The sequence below is a fragment of the Athene cunicularia genome (genome assembly GCF_003259725.1).
Source record: "Athene cunicularia isolate RWA chromosome 13 unlocalized genomic scaffold, athCun1 chr13_part1, whole genome shotgun sequence".
Lineage (NCBI taxonomy): Eukaryota > Metazoa > Chordata > Aves > Strigiformes > Strigidae > Athene > Athene cunicularia.
In genome coordinates this window covers 17,181,693-17,203,704 of record NW_020799117.1, presented here as the reverse complement: position 1 = coordinate 17,203,704, position 22,012 = coordinate 17,181,693, and the positions used below count along the sequence as shown (strand labels likewise).

The following is a 22,012-nucleotide window of genomic DNA, read 5'->3' as shown; positions in this document are numbered from 1 at the left end:
GTGTGATATTTCTGTATATCAACAGTATTTCTCATATGAAAAACATAACTTCTGATAAAAATAGTTTGTCTCAAATTCTGAAGGCCATTTAGATTGACTCACTTTTGGACAAATTACTCACTTTACATAAAAAGCACCTAGAAATAAGCTATGTTTAAGTAGTGATAGGATTTTAATGTAAGAAAAATACTATACTCATTAAATCATTCTTTCTGAAAATAAGATACAAACAGCAATAGAATTGTTCTACATGCACCATTTTGGAACACACCTCTAAGAACCTAACAAACAAATGCAGTCAAGGAAAAGACCAATGAAAGGCCTATCAATCCTATGAGAGCAAGATCTGTGCATACATTCATCCTTACTTAAATCTAAGGAAGCTGACACAAATAAGTTATATTTTGATCTCACTTATGCATTGACTTTTTAAGAGAGGTGCTTATAGGAAGTGCTGGAATGGCAACATGCACTAATTGGAAATAACTTCAATGAAGGCACTATCTATCTAGGAAAAAAAGATACAAAAGATTTTTTTTTTCTTTCCTCATTTAATTGATACATGCCACTGAGTGATTTAAGTAGCAACTTACTTGTACAGTGCTATGTAATTAAAGTGAGTACAGCACAACTGCGTGAATAACACTGAGCAGATGCTTCAAAGATTTGTTATATCTATGAAAATAACCTGGGAAGACAACAGAGCTAGATGTAGCTTCAAAGGTTCCACCTCTGAACAAAATTTGTATAGAACTACAGAACGGTTCTAATCACAGACAGCAAGCTGAATTTCTTATTCATTTCCACTCAACTGATTTCTTACCACTTAAAATTCTTAACTATTTGAAAACATATTTACTGGATATTATTTTCTATCAATATCACATAGCACAGTTTCTGAAAAAAAAAAAAAATAGAACAAAACTAGAAACTTAATTACTGCAAACAAAACTTAACTGTGTTTTTTTATTTTTTCTTTTAAGATTTATTTAGAACACCTTTACTTTTTTAAGGTAATTTCACACATCTTACAGTTCATTTCTGTGACCAATTCTGCACATAGACAAGCTTCCTGCACTTAAGGCAGGTCACAGACTACCCCTCTGATTCAGAAAGCAAATAGCTGCACTTACAAAGCTTAAAGTACTTAGAGCATAATAGCAGGGCATATTAACACACCTAAACCACCAGTGTTGATTTGTGTCCATAGAGACAGAGGAAAACTCCCCTCCAAAAGTCATCAATACTGATAGATCTGTAGTCACCAGCTGTAGACATCAAACATTATAGTTTTCTCAAACTGAAATGTAATTTAATAATTTTCAAATTCTTTCTTGATTGGCTCATAGAAACCACTTCTAATAACTAATTATAAACACAACAAATACAGTGCCATTAGCTTCTTGACCAAAAACTAAACTAAAGAAACATTAGTAGCAGCATTAAAAGTTATATGCAATGTTTAAAACTTGCTGAAATGTGATAATTTGGGGTTTTTCTACAAATAAGGGTTTATTTGTTTTTATTCAGTCAACAAATAACCACAAGTTGTAAATTAGATTATTACCTACCTACTTTTGAAAAATCTAGAAAACTAGCTTTTTTCATTGCAATCTGTAGAAACAAATTTCTTCAACAGTCTAGGGTTATTCAGGGGGAAAATAGTTCACAGTATGATCAGAACCTTGACAAATGAATCCTGAACTGATCACTCAAAAAATATTTAAGATATTTTTTTCTTTTGGACATAACATTTCTTGTTAACCAAGTTCCATTTGATGATGGTTATGAAAAAGACCATAAGCATATTAGTGTAAACACCTGCTAAACCTACTAGTATAAACATCCACTTCTCTAAAACAGCAATGACTGTTACATTCCCACTGCAGAGTTGGGATGAGTTATTTGCTAGACTTATAACTTCCCTACACAGCCCATATGCTGCATAGATAGTAACTGCATGTCAACTCAGCGACATACATGCAAAGAACTTGCTTAGAAAGCTGCAAAAGAAAAATTCAGATGGGACTGCAGTGGATTTTCAGTCTCTTACTGAAAGCTGGCATGCATTTAACAGATATTTTTGAGTGGATCAGACAAAAATAATGAATTAAATGGACCTACAACTGAAACAGTTCAGACTGGATAAAAGGAAAAACTTCTTCCTTATGAAGACAGTCAACTACTGGAATGAACAAGTTATCCAGTTTCTGGCTTTGGAGGTTTTCAACACCTAAACAGAACAAGCCCAGAACAACCTAGTCTGACCTCACAGTTGACTCCATTTTGAGTGGGAGGCTGGACTAGACACATTCTCAGGTTCTTTCCAACTTCAACTATGAGCCTTTATTTCAAAAACTGCTGATTAATGGTACCATAGCAGTAACTTGGTGGACTGCAAATGACCTCTTGCTGTTTCTCAGAAACAGAAGACAGTAGCCAATTTCTGATGACAAGTGTCAGCACACAGCAAGAAACTTACAGGAGATTGCTAGATCTGGAATCTTTGGAAAATCAGTGGAGGCTATCAGAAAATTAGGAACAAAGACAGATCTCTACATATATACTTATATTTGTAAATCATGACATTATTACAGCTTGTCATTTTTTAATCCATAAACTGAAACAAAAAGGTTTTCTAGACCAGAAGAGATTACATCAAAATCATGACTCTAAAGACAGATGAGAGAAACCTATTTCCTGTCAATTCTGTCCATAGCACTTGCACAGCATCTGTAAGGTGGCAAGAAAAATATTGCTTCACATATATTTAACTTTTATGAAAATACACAAGCAGCAAGCACTGAGGGACACCAAAAATTCAATTTTTCTTTTTTGATACCCACTCTGCCTCATCCCTGGCTTCCTCTTCAGATTCTCTAACTGCATGCAAGGTATGCTGAAGGAATGATTCATCACAAGCTAAATGCCCCACCTTTCCTATAGCATTGTGGGTCTAATACACTATCCCAAATGAGAGGCGATAAACCTAGATTAGGAAAGTTGTAATTTCTCCTGTTAGCATGTGCTTATTTCTCCAGAGGCGATAAACCATACAGCATCTCTGTACATACTTGTCTGCAACTGTATCTACTTCTACACTTGGCAGCACTTTATGTCACAAGTCCTCTGCTCTAAATCTGCTGTGTACAAACTCTACTTTTTATATGGATGCATAACTACTGTAACTATTCTGCAATAGACGCAGTAACAGCTACAATTAATACAACGTGAAGATGGACGTATTTAAACGAACACATCCAACCTTTAACTAATCTGCAATCATGGCACAGGAATACAGATTCCAAATAAACAGCATGTAAGAAATTAAGCTAGCAACTGTCTTCTCATAGCTACCATTCCTAAAAATGGTGACTTAAAAATATTCCCACTTCAAAAAAAAATCAGCAGCAACTGCTATACTAGCAAGCCTGTTCATAACAGCAAAATCCAAAGCCATATCAAATTACATGACATCTCAGCCACTCTTAACCACTCGAAGAGGATGGAATGTTATATGCACATATCAGTTTCACAACTGTCAGGATAAACATACTTACTGCCTCCACTCCTCCAAAATAACATCCAGCTCAATTTTTAAGCCATTAAGATCTTCCTTGAAATGTCTGACAGTGAGCAAATATAAAAATTCTCTTTCGGTAGCTTTTAAAGTTACTGGATAATGAATAATAATAAAGAACTATACTGAATGATTTTTATTTCTCAAGTAAAGCAAGAGACTAGACTGAACAAATTCATTGATCAAGAGGAATCATGTATTTTAGCTGAAGTACATTTTGAATTTGTACTCCTACAGAAAAAAAGCAAGCATTTCAAAGTAGGTATGTCAATCGCTAAATTATTTTTGACTTCTCATGCTAGTGATATCCATTTGATCAATTATCATGAAGTGTAGAGATCATCATAAGTTCCACTGGACACCTTAAAGAGGAGAGCAAGTAAACTTCATTGAATTTAAAACTCCTCCACACCAGGGTTTCAGAGGCCATTTAAAATGCCCACTATTGTCTATAACTCATTTAAAAACCACATACACATGTATTTTGTTAAAAAAAGTCTTTGACATCATTATTCTTCTGCATAAAGCCATTCCATACTTCTGAAACATTAAGAAAGCAAGGCTTTTTGCACAGACAGAATTTTCCTGTTGTACTGAGACAGCTGAGGTAGAAGGTACAATTGACTTCCTCCAGTTTTAAGAGCTAATTACTCTATAAGCTTCATTACTCCCAATTGTACTTTGCATTATAAATTAAAATTTGATCCATACTTGATACATACAGAATCTATTAAAAGGATATGCAACTGATCAATTATTTACAGTGCATTTGCAGATGTGAACAATGTTGAAGTGTCAAGCTACAGAGAAATTCAAAGGCCATTCAACTAGCCACAGCTATAGTATTTCCTTTAAAAAAAAATCCTACCAAACAAAACAAACCTGCAACTGTGATTAATGGAAAAATTGTTCAATGTATTTTTATAAGCAAATTTCGGTTTTTGGTGTTAATTAAATTGGTTTACATTAGGACTATATGACTGTATTTTACGATCTGCTGCTAAACGCGGCTTGTTAAGGCAATACAGGAAAATTTAATTTGTGTGCAACTCAAGTAATGTACTTCTAAGACATTATTCATAAACAAAAGACAACAGTCTTACAAAAGGAAAATTAACTAGGTTTTACAAGATCCCTAACAGTTAAAGTCATCCCATATAACACAATTCCAAGACTTTCTGATGAACCACATACAATCAAAGTAACTGAAAAAAAAAATAGCATTTATAGCAAACAAGCCCTGGTCTCAGTGTGAGCCTGAAGCTGGACTAGTATTAACATAAAACTGTAGTCATACCTTCTCATCTTTAAAAACCCTGTTAAAACCATTTCACTTGAATATTATACAAAATATAAAATCCCTCTATTATCCTGGGACAAATAAAACTTTATTGAATGATTGCATAAATTCCAGATTATAATATTAAGGTATCATTGCATAAGTTAAGTAATGAGCAAAGTGCTCATTTAGGCATCAACAACTCATTGGCTAGGGAAAAGGAGAAAAAAAAATTAAGAAAAATCATGCAAGACAGTAACTGAGAAAAAAAAATATCCAAAGTAAAATTTTTATTTGTAGTATATGATGATCTGGACTCATTACTGCATGCATCCTCAGTAAGCCTGCAGATGACACCAAGCTGGGCAGGAGTGTTGATCTGCTTGAGGGAAGGCTCTACAGAGGAATCTGGACAGGCTGGATCAACAGACCAAAGCCAACTGTAGGAGGTTCAACAAGGCTCAGTGCTGGGTCCTGCACTTGGGTCACAATGACCCCATGCAATGCTACAGCTTTGGGAAGGAGTGGTTGGAGAGCTGCACAGGTAAAAGGACCTGGGGGTGTTGGTCAACAGCGGGGTGAATATGAGCCAGCAGTGTGCCCAGGTGGCCAAGAAGGCCAATAGCACCCTGGCTTGTATCAGAATGGTGTGGCCAGCAGGGACAGGGAAGTGATCGTTCCCCTCTACTCAGCACTGGAGCGGCCACACCTCGAATACTATGTTTGGTTTTGGGCCCCTCACTACAAGACAGACATTGAGGAACTGGACCTTGTCCAAAGAGCAACAAAGCTGGTGAAGGGTCTAGAGCACGTCTTACAGGGAGCAGCTGAGGGAACTGGGGGTGTTCAGCCTGGAGAAAAGGAAGCTGAGGGGAGATCTTACCGCTCTCTACAGCTACCTGGAAGGAGTAGTCTGTCTCTTCTCCTAAGTAGCAAGTGAAGAAAGGAGAAGAAACTGCCTCAAGGGCTATCATGCATTGGAAGAGGCTGCCCAGGGAAGCTGTTGAGTCACCATCCCCAAAGGTATTGTAAGACAGGGAGATGTGGTGCTTCGGGACATGGTTTAGTGGTGGCCTTGACAGTGTTAGGTTTATGGTTGGACTCAGTCGTAAGGGTCTTTTCCAACCTATATGATTCTATAATTCTATGATTAAGCAATCCACTAACACACATCATCCCTCCCGCCATCCTCCCCCCCCCTCAACATCTGGGGGAGACACATGGCAGAGGTTGGGGGGGTAGATGTCTATTTAAGTACTAGCTGCTTTTTTGCTTGATAAATGATGTGATAACATTGCCAAAGACAGATATCCTCCTTCTTAATGTTCAAACCCATGAAAAAACCAACTGTTCTGACTGGCTTTTTTTCTAGAAGCCAGAATAAAACATGTGCTTCTCCAAATTGTATTTGAACACATAAAACATCAACATACAGCTTAAGCATCTTGCATTTATTTCATCAAGGTCTGTCAAAATATATACTGTTCTATGTACTTACCAACCCCAAATTCCAACACACTTCTCAGAGAGAAGTTCCCTGGTAACACCTTCCTGAATAAGGACAGATTAGGTAGATGCATTCTCATAAAACATTAAGTAGTTACATGTTTTTGCTTTTGGCTTTAGTTGGGTTTTTTTTAACACCTCTATTCACCCTGTTCTCCTTCAGAAGATATTTAATGATTTCCTCTGTACCAGGTAAGTGAAATTCAAACTCTAAGTCATTAATGCAATAATGTCATTAAAAAAGACATTTGGGTCTCCTTCAGCAAAAATCACACACGGGCTTCATTCCTGACTGCCTCATATGTGCAGCCAAAATGGCAATAAAGATTTAACACCACTTTTGTCTCCCTTAGGAAACACTACTCTCAATTCCCTGGCATGCCTGTAGCCATATCCATCTGTTAGGATGGCTTCATGCCCACTTAAAAACTGGCATGCCAATATAGTAAGGACATAGGTGTCATCTGAATACAGATTTAGAGCAAAGCCTTAAAAATAAAATCAGTGAACAACATTCTTTCAACAAGGAGAGACTTCTGATGGCAGTCAGTGCTCAATTAAAGCACCATGCTTCTTCACAAAGGACATCTGTTCACAACTGCAGGCATCTTTATCAAAAGTATTCCTTCTTCATTATTTGCTATTTAACTCTTTGCTCGGAGCCCATAAAATTGCATCTATTTTATTTTTTGCTAAATCTAAATTTAAATGTCACAGTTTAGATAAGAGCAACAGAAAGGGAAGGTACCACAGGTCACCTACAGACTCTAACAGCGCTGTAAGATGCAAATTCCTTTTGTCTCCTGGAATCTACTACTAACATTGGAAGGAGCAACACAGTGGTTAATCCTGTGAAGCCTGCACACAACACTGCTGCTGATCATTCAAAGCAAGTAAGGTTAGATACAGAATAGGTACAGCATTAACAGCCACAGCACACCAATGTGACCAAGCATGACACTGAAAAATACATCTATGTCCCAAATTCAAGGCATATCTTCAAGTTCTTCCACTCCTCACAGGAGCTGAGTAATGGCATGTATTTGAAGCAGCCAGAGCAAGATCTAGCACTATCATTGCTGTAGCCAAAACAGCACTTTAAGTGTTCAGTGCCTTTTCCAGCTTGCAATCATTATAGTCTGTCAGCCTGCCATGAATACTTGTCAGCATATCCTCTCTGGCAGATTTAAAAATTTACCTTGTGTTTGAATTATGGAATATCAATGAATTCCAACTTGCATGTTTCCACAATTCATTTCACTGATACACAGAATTTTGCTAAACTAACAGCTTCATCTCAACTTCTGTAATACGTCTTTGTTTTCTTTTCTACTTAAAGTAGTTATAAACACATGGATTTTACACATACATTTAGTAGTTCACTATCAAAACTAGTTCACCTAACTTGATTCAGATTTCCCTCCACATATATTTTGAAAAATCTTGATAATAACTAAAAAACCTGCCACAATGGGTCAAGTCTAACAATAAGTTACCAGTAGCATGTCACCTACTCCTCCATAAACAGAAGAAAGTAATGGCTTTAAACTACATGTGTTCGTCACAAATGTATGCAGGTAAATACCTACAGATATGCATATGCCATCCTTATCCATATCAAAATACTGCAGGAATAGAGCTAGCAAAAATACATGCAGGATATGAAGTGATTCTTTAAAGGTACCCCTAAAAACACTACTACATATTATAAAAGGAGGAAGGGGAAAAAAAAAAACAAAAACACCAAACCAAAACAAAACACAAAAAAACTTAACCTCTGAAGTATGTTTGTGAAATGAATCTTTTCAAAGCTAAGTACAAACTTCAAGAAAGAATCCACAGGAAAGATTTTTGTGTTTGAATAGAGAATCATTTTAAAGGAATTGTGACTATTTTCAATTTTTTCCCAATCACTAAAAATAGGGGAGTCAAATGCATTAACAATCTCCTACATTTAAACATTTTTAAATGTTGAGAAGTGTTGAAAACAATGCAGGAAAACAATTACAGAAAATAAAAAATAAAATTTTGGCTTTATAACTTGTATCAGTAAGAAAATAAACCAAGATTACAAGAATAGTTAAAATCGATATCTGTAGCTCAATTTCATGAATAATAATTAAACTGAAAGATGCTTAATCAGAAATTAGTGGTCCTTCTACTTTTTTTAACACTTTTCATAACAGGTAAAAACAATACACTTTTTTCTAAATCTTTAATTGGGTTACATATAGGATGTTCGGAAATGAATTTCCGTTTCGTAATGTGACTTTCAATGTATATGTTTCAGGAATAGTACCTTCTCGACTGGCGTACTTTAATATATTTTTGAAAAGCTCGTGTTACAAACTTTCATGCTGCATAATTAAATTATAATATAAACTATGTTTTTGACAAATTTTGGAGGTTTGAAGTTCAGATGTCAAAACAGCAATTTTGACAGATCTACTTCTACGAGTTCAAAGTTGGACGTAATGCAGCACAAGCTGCTCGAAACATCAATGAGGCATATGGCCAGCGAAGTGTTAATGAACGGACAGTGCGACTTTGGTTCAAAAAATTTCGACATGGCAATTTCGACCTTGAAGATCAAGGAGGTCACAGACATCCTTCTGCTATTGACGACAATGAATTGAAGGCTCTGGTGGAAGCAGATACATGCACAACTGTTTGAGAACTTGCAAAAGAACTCAGGGTAAGCATATCAACTGTTTCTGAGCATCTGAAGAAGTTTGGAAAGTCAAAGAAGCTTGACAAATGGGTGCCGCACGAATTGAATGAGAATCACAGAAATAGCCGTTTTCAAGTGTCATCGGCGCTTCTTTTTCGCAACCAGAACGACCCATTTCTTGACCGTATTGTGACGTTCAACGAGAAATGGATGCTCTACAATAACCGGCGACAATCGGCTCAGTGGTTGGACCACGATGAAGCTCCGCAGCACTTCCCAAAGCCGCATCTGCATCAAAAGAAGGTCATGCTGACTGTCTGGTGGTCTGCTGCTGGTTTCATCCATCACAGCTTCCTGAATCCAGGTGAAACGATCATGGTGGAGAAGTACGTCCAGCAAACCAATTAAATGCCCCAGAAACTTCAACGGCTGCGCCCAGCACTGGTCAACATAAAGAGTCCAATCCTTCTCCACGATAACGCGTGGACACACGTTGCACTTTCAACGCTGCAACGGTTGAATGAGCTGGGCTACGAAACTCTGCCTCATCCACCATACTCACCAGACCTCTCGCCCACCGACTATCACTTCTTCAAGCATCTCTACAGCTTCCTGTGCGGGAGATGCTTCAGAAACCAAGGGGAGGCCAAAACTGCCTTCGATGACTTCATTGCCTACAAGTCCAGAATTTCATGCAACCGGAATAAATATGCTTGTTTCTCGTTGGCAAAAATGTGTTGATTCTAATGGTTTTTATTTCAATTAATAAATTTTATTCTGAGCTGAGATATGCCACTTCAAACATACAGGTTGAAATCGTCAATTAATTTCCAAACAGCCCATAGAAGAGAGAACAGACTTGATGGTGAGTACACACCACTATTTTAACTCTAAAATTCTTCTTAGTTGACCCTGACTTGCACATATCTGAAATCACAACATGGACCTAGAGCTGGATCTTTAAAATATTCAAAAATGAAAAATCAAACATTGTATTTCTTGTGAAACACATGCATTATACAACACAAGCTTGCATTTCCTGACAAATCATTGGCTACATAATAAATTCAAACCTTTAGAAAGAAGAATTTCAAAGAACATGAAAGTACAAGTCACTATCTTTTCCAGATAGAAAAGTTCATTAGTCTAGCAGGACAATCTTAGATTGCTGAGGCTCTACTGCATAAAACCAGAATATTACCAAACCCACTTGCATTCCCTTCATGCTATTTACAGTTCACCTATTGCATTCTATTTTATTGGTTCCACTTAAATTTAATATTACGGTATTTAAGATCATAATTTAATTGAAAAGATGCCATAGTTTAACCTGTATATATTTAAGAACACACACCCACAATATTCATAGCACAGGACCAACCTATTGACAGTTTTTTCCCAGCTGCACCTCAAAATTTTAGGACACATTTATATGTACACTACTTAAAGAATAAATCTATTATCTGGCCAAAATCTTTGCTCTTCTAGGTCACTAACACATGAACTACCAATACTTTTCAAGCAGTGAAATGAAAGAATCATAGTACTTCACAGGTAAAACTCAGTAGTGCACACATGAATGTTAGGAAGTACCTATCCTGTTTAAACAACAGTACAATAGAAAGATTTTTTCAGTTAAGAAAAAAAATCACTAGTCTCAGCATTTCTTCTGGCATCTGTCAAATTAACCCCTACTGCTAACATATGTGTCTTGCTGAGGTTCTTCCAAAATCAGCAAGTGGTTTGCATATGCTGTAGCTATGTCTACAGCCACAGTGAGTAGAGGACCTGGATTTTGAGCCAAGAGACTGAAACTATTCCCACCCCTGCCATTGACCATCTGTGTGACCTACTTAGAGTTTATGTTCTTTGGAGCAGATCTCTGCTACAGCACAAACTCCCCATCAGGAGCAGACCTCTAGAGGATACAGTCAAAAGCAGCAGTGTGAATACATACATATTTTATATTCATTTCACACCAATACAACCCAATTCTCCCAAGGCTGATTTACAAATTTCAGCATAATATCAGTGAATATTCCATGATCAGCTTAAAATAAAAGTCTAGCTGTAAATACTATAAGCTCAGAAACACTTGCTACAATAAAAAAATGCACGTAATTTGTGAACATTAAGATAAATCTTAATTTGGTGATCTCTCAAAAATGGAGAGATGGTCAGGGAATTCTGGCAATAGGTTGCATTAAAAAAAAAGTGATGCCTCAAAAGTAGTTCTACATAGCAATGAAGCATTTCTATCAAAACTTTTCTTTGGTAGGTCCAATAAAGAATTTCACAAGAGGAAGAGAATAATCCATTACATCCCACTATACAAAGGGAAAAAGATATATGACAGGAGACAGTTTCTTACATCATAAATGAGACTCTGCAAACCTATTAGGGGGGCTTATACAGCACAAGACAACCATTTGTTTCCCTCTGATATTTTAAAATCATGAATTATTGAGTGATCTAAAAGAAATATGTCAAAACTTAAGTTTAAGATTTCTTGTCCTCTGACCAGGAAGGACATAATGTTGTTGGAAGACAACACTGGACAAACGTGTGTGCATGTGCTCACACATCCTCTTAGAATGTTCTTAAACGTTAGGGTGAAAAATTCACAAGCAGTTGAAAAGCATCAGTCTTCCTACATTCAGCCACTCGAACACCTGAACCACCATAACCTCTCTGAGCTGTATTCTAGTTAGAGTGGGAACAAGAAATCGAAGCCTTAACAAAAAAATCTGTCAATGTAATTTAAAGGCTTGTAAAAGTGTGGTAGCACTGTGGGGCTTTTGAAGATCAATTACAGTAGCCGTCAACAGGACTGTGCATCCTATCTGATGAATGCAGTCTATTCCATGAGTCTACAGTGAAAACTTTTGAATGCCTGAGAATACACACCAATAAATTCAGCTTAACCTCAAAGCTTCCAACTTCAGGTTCATGTGTAACTTATTTAATAAAAACAAATATCACTGGTTTTGAAAACACATTTTTAATGTTTCACAAGTCTACTTCCTTAGAAAATGCTGTAAACATCAATGGGTAAAGGAAAGGAAATATCGATACATGAAATCCAATTAAATTATTAAGACAATACCACCGGGAATGGAAGAAAATGAATTTAACTGTAACTGTAATGAACTACATGGAAAGAGACTAAATATTAAAGCCTGGAGGAAACATGTATAATTTGAAACACACGCAAATTAATAGACTTCATTGTAATTAGCAATATAGTTAAATATATTCCATATTCATGGCAGAAAAAAATACTACCTGTTCTAGATAAATGTGAACTTTAGTTAATGATACTGTTGGCAATCTTACCTTAATTATCATGCTGCATCCTATTTTGTGATACGCTACATATGCTTTCATTCTTGTAAATTACCTTCCACCTCATTGCTTCGAGTAATGAATCAGGCATTATCTACAGCCTACAAACACAGTTGTTCTCTACCCAATTAATTTTAGAATCAATTGTGTTTAATGTAGAGCAAAAAAAGCATTTTTGGAATTTTCTATTTTAAACCACAGCAATGTACAAGAAAAAAGCCATTTACTATTTACTGTGCACGATATTAAGATAGCAGAGTACAGAAACTTTCTCATAGTACTATACCAGAGATAACTAAATTGTGTATTGGTCTTTTCACATTCTTCAGTGCCTGCACTTAAACACATTGTGGACTTTACCCAATGGTAATTACAACCTGAAGGTTGAATCCAAGCAATATGAAAATGAAAGATAAATGCAAATAATCAGAAAATAGTTACTTATAAAACACCCTGTGATTATCCCAAAGTTGATTTTCTGCCATTAGTAATGTACGAGTAGGTTGGGTGAAAGGCAAGTTATGAAAATCATCACCCAACTCTATGACTAAATGCCCTAACAGATACTCAGGTAACATCACTGAGGCAACCGTAACACTGTTAGGTGGCCATGCTAAGTGTTAGAGGAATGACAACTTCATCACGGAATGGTCTCATAAAAAGGGAAATAAAACTTTCAAGAGTCTATTTGACCCTGACTGTGTTGCACTGAGGATGGTGAAAAGGTGAAAAAAAAAAAAAAAAAAAAAAAAATCAGTTATGTATTAATTTTAAACTCTATAATGACAGCAAGAAGCAGTTTTACTCCATCACTTCATCAAAATACTGAAGTATGAAATCTTTAAAAGAATATTCTCTAGTTAACAAAATATTCTCTGGTTAGCAGTATCACAACATTAGTCACTGCTTTTTCACAGGACAGTCTCCTGGTTTAAAATAATAATTAAAAAAATAATAAAATAAAAATCAATCTATTACCCTAGGTTCCCCTAAAAACAACAGCATCTAAGTATTATTATATAGTTATATACCAAGTATTACAGCAAAAACATTTTAAGCTATGTCTTGCATATGTAATCACCATAAGCATTTGAAGTTGTGGATTTCTACATATTATCAAATGCACACACTCTAACTGTCAACTACTAGTGCAAGTTTGGATCACAATGACCTATTCAAATATAAAAGATCCAGTGCAAAGCAGCTGGGATAGCAAACGGTTTAAGTATTATATGCTGCCTTTATGGTCTTAGCAGCTTGGTTTTGCTGGCAAGTGTTTGATGTTAGAAGAAAATAGCACAGAGAAATGTTGGACTTTATATTTTTGATTTATAAATTTAAGACTAAATGAAGACTACCTGTCTGGAAAAAAGTAAAATGTATCAATTATCTGGTCAGCAGTATACAAACAGCACCATTCATTGTTTAGATAAAAGCTCCTCAGAGTTAGAAATCCATTTAGCAAAATTTCTTATTCATTATTACCTTGAAATACAGAAACAGAAATCATTACACCCTTTTTATAATTCACAACAAATCCACGATATACCAGCTACATATTTCAAGACACAGTCAAGCTGCATTTACAAGCAAGCAGCAATCTATTATTATTATTTATCTGCAAGCAGTAAAAGCTTTACAGCACAGACCATAGCTCACGCAAAGGCTGACTTTGGTCCATTCAGGCAAACACCTGAAATGAGGACCACAGTAAACAGACTCTAATAGTAGCTTCTTTGGAATCCAAAAACCCACTCTCCTGGAGCATACATAAATATGGAAGAAAGGAGCTGTGGTATATACAATAAAAGGAGTAAGATGCAAATCAAAAGAATTGTGAAGCACACAGGTTATTGTATGCTCAACTCTTTTCCCTCTGGATCTTTATTAGGGCTTTAATCCTTCATATACCAGCATGGGATCTGCTGTCCTGACCAACACTCCTGATATACCAACCAATAACAAATGTATTTCAATGAGACAGGTTCCTTTAAAGAAAAATTATCAAACCATTCTTATTCCACAGCAGTGTCTGGTTTTATTCTCTGTCTTCTAAAAATCTGAGGCAGAACAATAAGGAGTTTTTCTTGCAGAAAAATGTAGTTGACTTGAGACTAATGTATCACAATAAAAGCATAAAAGTTATCAAGAGGAAGATTAAAACTAATACTAGAATTAACTGTTTTGTCTCTGTTTTTACAGATAGCAAAGCAGTGGGTTTACCAGAGATGAAGCATAACTTTCATAACCTGAAAGTTTAAGCTGGTATCTTATATACCTACAGTTTGCACAGGAGATTGTTACTAATGCATACATACACCAAAACAAACCCCAAAAGGTTATAGCTCACACTTAATTTCTCAGTATTAAACACAGTCAAGGTAACTGACTAAATTCTAGTAAGATCAAGAGTTCAAGACAGTGCATTACGTTAACTCCAAGAGTCTTTCAGTTTTGCAAGAGGTTATTTTTCCTTCTGGTCTAACTGCTACTCACAAGATGCAGAAATAAAACTAAGACTAAAAATTCTGGTCATAGAAGCAGCAGCAGTAAAAGCAACTGGTAAGGCATGATATATCAGACTGTACTTATAAAATACAAATACAGTAAACTACTGGAAAAAAAATTGTGAATACAGAATTAGATCTGTTTGACAATTAACTCATTGCATGTGCTCTTAATAGCCTGGACCAGTGTCTGCAGACACACAAGCTACAACTACTTAAGTTCCACTGATTCAAGCAACCTTGAGTCTTAAACATCGTTTTAAAAAAAAATAAAAAATAAAAAAAATCACAGTGGATGACCATGAAATTATTAACATAAATATAGATTAAAACCTTAATAATTTTATCTAAACAATAAAACCAACTACATTATTTTCTTGATTTTGTCTGGGAAATCTGGAATGGTCACAAACCACAACAGACATAGTTAATTATTGTTACAGCTCACAATATACATATCAATCTCAATAGAATGCAAACCAGGTCTTAAAAAAAAGTTGAATTTTTATCCATCCTAGCTAGTTAGAACTGCATCACTCTTCTGGCAACACAGAGCAATGAGCTGAGTAAAGAAATCCTCTCTCACTCTACTCATAGTCATTACTATTTGACAGTACAGCAGGGGGTAGCAAGTTCCTAGAATCATTATCCGTACATTGTCAGAAACTGAAATTCTGACAAAATAGATAGCCATCTGAGTAGCTCGTGTGCTTTTCAAAGTTCTAGAGGTCTTTTACACAGCAGAAAGATGCTGAGGGAGAAGCAAGCCATCTGGTCCACAAGAGACAAGACACTGCTTAACAGTGAAGTTGAAGTCAACCATGTAAAACTGAGCTTCTCTGCTAGGACTCCTTAAGAAAAAATTCCCTTTCTGTGATTGTATGAAGAAAAACTACGTACAAGGCCGATAAAGACATTTCAGTATCACTTACCACTCCTCTTCTTAGAGTGGAGAAATACACTAAATTCTGAAAATGTTAAGAAATTCCTATAAACGGAGATGCTGTGTTGCAGCTGAGCTATCCTACAGCACAATCAGACTTTTTTCCTCTGCTCAAGCAGAGGCCTTATATAACATAAACTGTGTTCACAAGGTTTCATTTCACATTACTATTGCACTATAGATCTTACCAATGGGTTGAAAGAATATATATATGTCCATCCATCTAACCATTATATGATATGAAAACTAGACAAAACTGGTCCTCTAAGACCCACCTGGTCCTTGTTCTAGGCTAGCAATCACACCTTGCACTATAGCTGCCTTGTATAAATAGGTGAATCCTCTCCAGAGGTCAGACTTCCGGTATTCACACTCTCTCAGTATTAATTTTACTCATTTCAAACACAAATTGCACAAACCATAAGTCAGTCAACATTCTCACACCTATGTATTTTAAGCCTTAAAGACATTTTATATTTACCTTGTTTCTTAAAAAGGTTGCTGCGTACTATTTCCTTCATGGACTGCACTTTCTGCTTCTGTAATTTCACTGGTGGAATGCAAGTGTAAAATTCATATAGTAGTTGGCTGCAAGTAAAAGAAAACTGTCATAAATAACACATGATGAATTCATCTGTGCGGTAATAAATACAGACAGGAAGAGCAAAAGATCATATATTTCTAAACATTTCTTTTAAGACTTATTTACCATATCACAAAAAAATGACAAGAGATCAGCAGCAGGTTGGAAAGAAACTTTCAAAAGAAATAAGATGAGAATGAACTAGATTTTGGCTATGTTTACAAATGTTTGTTACTTTCCATTATTTTCAATGGACTACAGATATTTTTGTGTGTGGTGGAGGAAATTTATCTTTGACAAATAAAGACAGATCCTTATTTCTAACTGCTAAAACCAGTTTTGGTTTTCTGGAATAGGGCTCATTCAAGGGAGGGACAGGGAAAGAAGAGAAAAATAAAAAAGATTGTTCTGCTTGCTCATTTTATTCACTGTGTTACTGCTTAAGTATTGGGCCCTTGTAGTGAATTCTGTCATTACGTAAGTCAGATGAGATTTCCCTGTTAAAAAAAATACACCCAGAGTTCCACCACTGTCTTGATCCGTAGAAACTGGCATAGCTTTGTTGCCATAAACAGAGCAGTATGAATTCATGGTTGACAGCAATGATACGTTGCATACACTGTGACACAGATACTAAACGTTCAAAAGCAGCTCACCTCAGTAACTTGGCATCAAAGACCATTTCAACATCGTGAAGAACTGAGGGTATGTACTTCAAGGCAGCAACCTGAATTGATATATAGACTGTGTTAATTTTGTATGTTTATCTGCATATACAGCATACAAACAATACAAAACACACCACTGAAACAGATGCACATAAACCAATGATAAATTTGGATTTTTTTCCTCAGACTGAAATTTCACATCACATTTGAGTATTAATTACACCACAAAGTACTAGTCACATAAGAGCTCCTATGCTGATGATATGAAGATGAACATAAATACAATACCACCAAGTGGATCATATTCTCTTCATAGACCAGTAAGACTCATTATAATGCAAATATGTAAACCAAGTACTAATCAAAGCAGGAGATTTTTGATCACACCTTGTATTGATTCCATCCCAGAAACATGCCATGCAGGAGGCAGAAGTCAGGATAACGCTCATCTGTCCACCTCAAAGCTATGCTTTCCAGAAGAGATGAAATGGAGCATCATCTCCCTAACCAACCATCTGCAGCTAAGCTATCTGCTGGTTTTTCTTACCCTATCGATTTCTGTGGTGTATTTTGACAGTGTAGTGGATCAATCAAACCTTAAAAGATGACAAGGGTAAGAAAGAGACACATGCTTCTATTCTTACATGGACAAGAATACTTAAGCAGGTGACTTTCAGGCTCAAAATAATAACATTTAAGGTTAACATCCTTAAAGACTCATTTGCAGTAGTCTGTGTCATAAAATCCCTTTGCAAGTTGAAAGCATTTAGCCTCTCTAATACCTTTTGAAAGCACACAAAGCAATAAAAAGCAAAAACATTAAACATATTTAACACTTCCCAGGATACTGTTCACTTGTTGTTCTGCCTATGCTTTAGATATTAAAAACTGCTCACAAGGATCTTTACATTTACAAAGTGACCTGTGACTTATCTTCCCACTAACAAGCCTGTGTTTCTCAAATACTGTACATATCCAAAAGGATATGACATGTTTCTTAGCTGACAGCTGTAATAAATTGCAAGCAAAAATAGACTCTGTGGTTTTAAAAGTATTTTTGGTAAAGTGCTACATAATTTGTCAAAAAGGAGAACCTAGCCACACTGAAATAGGTCTGAAGCAGGGCATCAGTCTCTTTCTGATCTCATCTTCTTATTTCAATAGGTCACCTACAGTAGATCCTTTTCATGGAAGTTCAAATCTAAATATGCTGTGTCATCACTGATTGCCAAAAGAAATAACATCTAGGGATATTTACCTTAAACAAATCAGCTCTTTCCTCTGTTCTTATTTCAGATGAAAACCAGAATGTCTTTTTGCCAAAACCACTTTTACCTATCTAAAAATTTGACCACATGTGCAAGTTTTAATCGTTGCCGGGATCAGGGACCACGTGGCCGTTGCCCCTCCCCACCCGTGCCGGTCGGGTTGGAAGTTAGACACAGACCCCGGCTAAAATAACAAGAAATTTAATACAACAGAGTGATAGAACAATCTGAATAACAACAGTATCAATGGTAAACAACAATAAACAGCAATAACAGTGAACAAGACAAACGATATATAGAGAAATACTGCTAGCTGGTTTACGGAAAGCAAAATTCACTCCCGTACCCACCAAGGAGCAAGGGAAAAGGTTCCGCCCCCGGACCTGACGTCAGCATGGTATGAATAACCCGGCTGGAGATCCCTTCCCCCTCTCTCTCTGCTGGAGAAAACTTTACTCTGTCCTGGATGAACCAGGACACCACACCATCAGCTTGTGCAATAATTCTTTAGCAAAAAGCTATAGTTAATCTCTGTTGTCATTAGGAACTTACAACTGAAGAATCATATCAATTACATTTGCATGCTGCTATAAATCCAATCACAGAAAAGAGAAAGAATTTACGATGCTTTCAGTTTGACTAACCTCTTCTTGGTCTAGATTATGAGAATTACAAAGGCAATAACACACTACGATTTTAGGGCGTAATTTCCAACTAACATTTTGTTGAAAACTATGTTAGAGGCATGTGAAGTCTTCTATCACTCACATACCTCTATTTTTCACAATAGGCCTCTTCTACCCATGATGCATCCTGGGTTAGTAAAAAAATTAGAACCAATCCCCAAACTATGAATTACATGGACCCTTATTGTCTTTTCTTCAAGATAATATGGTGGATGCTACAGGACTGATTAAACAAGTTATCCAATAAATGCATGCTAAAAATTGCACAATTTCTTTTCACTCAGAAAACTATTGTTTCCTCAGTACCTAACACCACAGTGCTTCTATACTGAAACTTTAAACAGAGATGGAACAGCCACTGAGGAATAGGCTTAGAATGAAGCCTAGCTAGGCTCAATACATCTCTATCTCTACACAGGAAACTCCTTGTTGAAAACTTCATCTCTTCTTTCTTGGGGGTAGTGAGGTTAGAATGAAGACAATCGGAGCACAGCTTTTGTTGGCTCTCATTTAGACCTTCTAAAGACGATAAAGCTATAATTTCATTTCTATGAGCTTCCTCTGTAGTAGTCAACTTAAAAAAAAAAAAAGAGAGAACTATTCAGGTCTTGATTCAAAAATAATTTAGTCTGCAGCAAGGGTGTATACAGTATTTCAAACTGGCTCAATGCCGGCTTAAGATGACTTCAGATAAAGTCAGTCCTCTGCAGACCTCATCCCCTCATTCATACACAATCCTGGGAAGGTAAAAGGAGTGTTTAAAAGCTGTTGTCACTTCCATAAAAAGATTTTATCTTCTAATGATCTTAGGCATTATTGCCTCTTTGAAATAGGTTGGGGGAAAAAAGGTTTTTTTAAAAAAAACAAAACAAAACAAAACTGTGAAACACTGGAGCAATTTAAAACACTCATGCCTGTGGTGGGCTTGAAACTCATCCTAGCCCTAGTTTTACTTCAGCAATGTGTTGTCCTTGGTCTTCATGCAACAAATACTGTATGGAGATACTATACAACAGCAGCCTCTGAATTTCATTTTACACCACTTCACAGCTACTGTGAAAGATGTTTAATAAAGGACAGGGCCACCAGTGGTCACAAAATATTTCAAGCAGTACTGCACTGACACTTGGTCTACTGTGCTGTCTGCCTTCCCACATATCCCCTCTTCTACACTTACATGAGGAAGGAAATGGGAAGGATATAGCTGCCATTTCTTTATAGATCTGCAGTACAATAGTAAGTATATCCCCCTGCATTCTTTCAAAGTCCCGAGTTTCATTTGCAGTAATTGCTTCAAATGATGCACTATGGACACAATTGAGCACTGCCCTTAATGAAGTCATAAAAATCTCCTAGTAAGCAGTACAAGATGTTCTGCATTCTTCAGACCTTAGAGATTAATTTTTTAAGCAGGACACAGATAAACCCACATCATTGCAGAAAATTATTTCTTTAATATACAATATACTGTTAAATTTATCTTAACCTTTACTCCTGAACAAGCTTATTTTCTTAGTTGCCCTCTTTTGCAGCATTACATTATACATATTCATGAAAATGAAGTACTCAGGAGATGAAAAGAACACTCAAAGAAATCATCGATGCTCTGTTTCTTAGCCTAATTTTATTTGCTATCACAGTAACTTCAACAAGCTACTATGCCATCCTCTATTGTACACCCTAGTCAAAGCATCACTGTCAGTACCTTTCAAGCCTTATTCTCTCATAATTAACCTGTGCACCTCTGTACAGTTTTAAGTTCTTCTAATCTACTACAGCAGTGTGGATAGGTCAAAAAAGTCTGGGAAAGAATGAGATGAGAAAGGTAGCATCTTCATATTACATTATTTTCATACTTTTCAATGCCACAGACTTTCTTCTTCCCATATTTCCATGACCTTGAGAATATTTCATATAAGGTTTCTGAAAGAATGCAAAGAATTGGGAGTACTACTTTCTAAAATCAGTGCCTAGGAGTAAGCTGAGTATAGCTGACATTTGCAACAGACAAGACCATCTGTAGGTCAAATATAATGTGTCAGTTGGAGGACAGAACAGTTTTTGGAAAAAAAGATGGGGCTTGGCTTGTAATTTAAGGTTAAGAGCACAAGTTTGTCAATGAAAGCGCACACCCACAGACTACAAAACAGACAGCAACAGTATGACCTTATAAAAACATGTAATCTGAAATTTTAAAATAATCAAATTTTATTCCCCAGATATATAGGCTGATTTACAGAGACACAAAACATATCTGCAGAAAATTATGGGTCTTTCCCTGAGAGGTCAGAGAAAACAAAGAAGGTACTAACACTTCCCTACTCCCCCTTACCCCCAGATTATCTCTTGACCAAACTACTGGCATGTTGTGGAAGTTTTTTTCCAAGTTTCCAGATTCCAAGAAATCTATCTTCAGAAGTACAGACTTTAGGAAAAAAATATCTAAGTACTACAAAAACTCATCAGCAATGGCTACAGAGAAACAACTGATAAATGAAATACAGCTGTAACATCATCCCTGCCAGAATAAATTTCGAAAAAGTTTAAATTTAGTATCTAAGAAGATCAATGCCACCACCAGAAAGTCAATATAAGTTATGAAATTACTGTTTTAAATAATTACAAGAAAAAACTGTGAAAAGTCTCTTAACAGGAGGACTCTTTACCCTGCACATGCAAACTGATACTTGTACTAGTCAATTTATAACATTCCAATCTCTACTACAAAGGACAATCTATTTACAAAGTAACACCCCAGGACCTGAAAACAGGTCACTCTCCAATTCATATGGTTGCCTTTTAAAATCAGCAAAGTTAGGACATTGAAATTATAATCCTACTTGTAGTAAAATGACTTCATGCAGTGCTGAAATTGAGAAACATTCTGTTTACCAACAATAAATGAACAATTCAGTCTTCAGCTTTTCAAAGCTTAGATAAATAGTACTGCAAAACAAACCAGATATCTACCCTTCT

At 36.1% G+C, this 22,012-nt stretch overlaps 1 protein-coding gene across 1 annotated transcript in view; it reads right to left on the bottom strand.

Annotated features, from left to right (window-relative positions):
* Positions 1–22,012, bottom strand: part of DOCK2 (dedicator of cytokinesis 2) — a 210,318-nt gene that overhangs the window by 141,748 nt on the left and 46,558 nt on the right. The window contains exon 25 of the mRNA XM_026858304.1: positions 16,313–16,419. Within this exon, the coding sequence (XP_026714105.1) occupies positions 16,313–16,419 (107 nt within the window). The remainder of the gene's footprint in view (positions 1–16,312; positions 16,420–22,012) is intronic.